This window comes from Priapulus caudatus, unplaced genomic scaffold, assembly GCF_000485595.1.
Source record: "Priapulus caudatus unplaced genomic scaffold, Priapulus_caudatus-5.0.1 Scaffold238, whole genome shotgun sequence".
Classification (NCBI taxonomy): Eukaryota; Metazoa; Priapulida; class Priapulimorpha; order Priapulimorphida; family Priapulidae; genus Priapulus; species Priapulus caudatus.
The window spans coordinates 33,342-35,841 of NW_014577299.1; the positions used below are offsets into that span (position 1 = coordinate 33,342).

At 45.7% G+C, this 2,500-nt stretch overlaps 1 protein-coding gene across 1 annotated transcript in view; it reads right to left on the reverse strand.

Moving 5' to 3' along the window:
* Positions 1-2,073: 2,073 nt before the first annotated feature.
* The window catches only part of LOC106807867 (beta-1,3-galactosyltransferase 5-like), a 19,379-nt gene continuing 18,952 nt past the window's right edge, over positions 2,074-2,500 (reverse strand). The window contains exon 3 of the mRNA XM_014810357.1: positions 2,074-2,500. This exon is cut by the window's right edge and continues 607 nt beyond it. Within this exon, the coding sequence (XP_014665843.1) occupies positions 2,135-2,500 (366 nt within the window). The 3' untranslated portion in view covers positions 2,074-2,134.

Below are 2,500 nucleotides of genomic sequence, written 5' to 3' on the forward strand. Positions count from 1 at the left end.
CTGACTGATGCCGATGATGCCACCCTTGGTCGTTGAGTCTAGGTATATCAGCCCACACCTGAGCAAACGGCTGACTAGGCCTGCTGACAGCATGGTTTCCAGTGACAAACTCTTTGTGAATGGCAGGATGTGTCTCCAACAGCTGGTTCATGTCGGTGATGTAGACAGGTAGCCATCGGGAATAGTTTGGCCTGTCCATGGCGAAGAAGTGGGGTGTCATGGCAGAAGTTGCTGACAGGTGTAGATGCTAGTCACTGGTCCTCTCTCTTTGATGAACTGGAGAAGCAGCTGGACCATAGCAACATCGCAGAAAGCGAACAGGTGAGATTTGCTGCGAGCCTCATTCTTGAATGTGGTGAACTGCTGTTCCAGCTCTACCATGTTCTGCGTCAGCTTGTCTAAGTTTTCCTTGACATCTTTGCCTTCCTGGACAGCTTCTCTACAGGCTCTGGTGTACTCTGCCACTGCTTCCTTATCTGCACCACCACCATCATTGTCTGACAGCCACTTGATAAGGGCTTGCCACTGGAGACGGAATATGGCTTCCATGATCAGTCGATGTGCACGAACTCCTCGGTTGTAGGACTTGCCCTTTAGAAGCAGTGAGGCGGTGCCACTACCATACACTCCCGATTCGATAAGTAGATCCTCCATTCCCGATCCATCATATTTCTTTCCCAGGAGGGATAGGTAGTTTATGGCTACATGGAAGCCTCCCATGCGAATGACCATGTTGACAAACTCTTCTGGTAGGCGCCATTGTATTTCTTTGGCTTTGACATAGATGGCGAGGTCGAACGTTATGACGCTGTCTTCCTGGCCAAGGCTCGCCATCATGGCCTCCACATTCTTCATGACAGTGTACACTGTACTTGATTCTGTTGGGGATCCATCTATTATTGGGCAGTAACCAACACTGGTCAGGGTTTGTATACATGAATGGACCATGGCATTGAATCCACTCCAGCTAGGTAGAGTCTGCTGATCTGCAGACATTGGTGTAAGTTCCACCTCAAACAGCTTTGTTGGACAGAGTCGGACCAACGCTCGTGCAGGATATCACACTCAATCAGCTATAACAGTGCTACAAAAATCGCATTTATAGCACCCAGAATGAAATAAATATATCATCACATGGTTTTATGTGCTCACTCGTTCGTGTTATTGCACTCTGAACTCGCACCTAAAACTGATATCCATGCCAAATCATGTGATAATCTATTTATATAGAGTGGTGGTATATTTTGAGTAGTGGTTATATCACATGGTTATAGCAACATGTGCTATCCATCCCAGTCAGTGGCTCATGTTGGAACATTAATTCATTTTGTATGTTTTATCTTTTTTATGTTTTTCCGCTTTGACCTGTAGTGACTTTCTAAGGCGGTTAACATTATATTTGTGCTAACACAGTATGCTAGCAAATTTTAATAAGAATCTATTGGTACCAAAACTTTTAAATTTGGTAGAATATTGGCAAAGATATTTAGCAGTTTGTTACCCCAAGTTACCCCTACTCAGAAATTTGAATGGTCATCATGTCACGGATTTCATTCACTATTCCATTTGCTGCCATGGGTTAGCCCTTCAAGATGAATAGTTTATATTTACTGGACTCCTTATATGGTTACCCTAGGGTAAAATAAACATAAGCAAACTTATGTAGCAACATTTTATTTATATTTGGCAATCGTTACTGCAGTTTAAGGAAAAATGCCCGTCACATGACCTTTTGATCTGTAGTGACCTCTAGTGACCTCTTAAGTGACTTTTTAAGTAGGTTAACATTTTTTTATGATAGCAATTTCTAAGACGGACCCATTGGTACCAAAATCATTAAAATTGGTTGATTATTAGCAAAGATATGAGTTGTTATGTTATTTATACCCCACATTTTTAACGGTGTCGAGGTAGCGTGTGGAACTGTCGACCGGGTACCAGTCTATATTATACCTAGCTAGCTAAGCCTCGAATCTCGTGTATCTCGTGTGAACGCATTTTAGCCCGAACTTAGCACCAACTAAGTACGGTACCAGCTAGGCCGTGTATACGTGTGAACGCAGCTTGTAAAAAAATTCGCAATCGGCAAGATTTGAAATCACACTCGCGGTCGCTCATTTTAAACCATAAACGATCAACGCCCACCGTCCTTCGATACCGCGCCGCTTTGCCTCAGTTGCCATAGCAACAGGATTTGGGTTGGCTCGGCCGTCAGTGCGAACAGGAAGTCCGGTTTCGTCTTCGCGTCGATGTAGCGACGCACGACATTGGGTCTCCACTCCAGCTTTCCTTCGAACACTTTCATGTTAAGACCCAACCGCTGCCGCAGCACTGCCGTCACATACACGTCATCAAGCCGGAAATACGGCGTCGTCTGCGACTCGGCGTCCATCTTGGCCACGACGTCGCTCGAGTACAAGATGGCGGCGCCGGCGCAGAACGGCGGGTAGGCGCCATCTCGCGGCCACTCGCTCCGCGTGACGTAATACTTGCTCTGCGG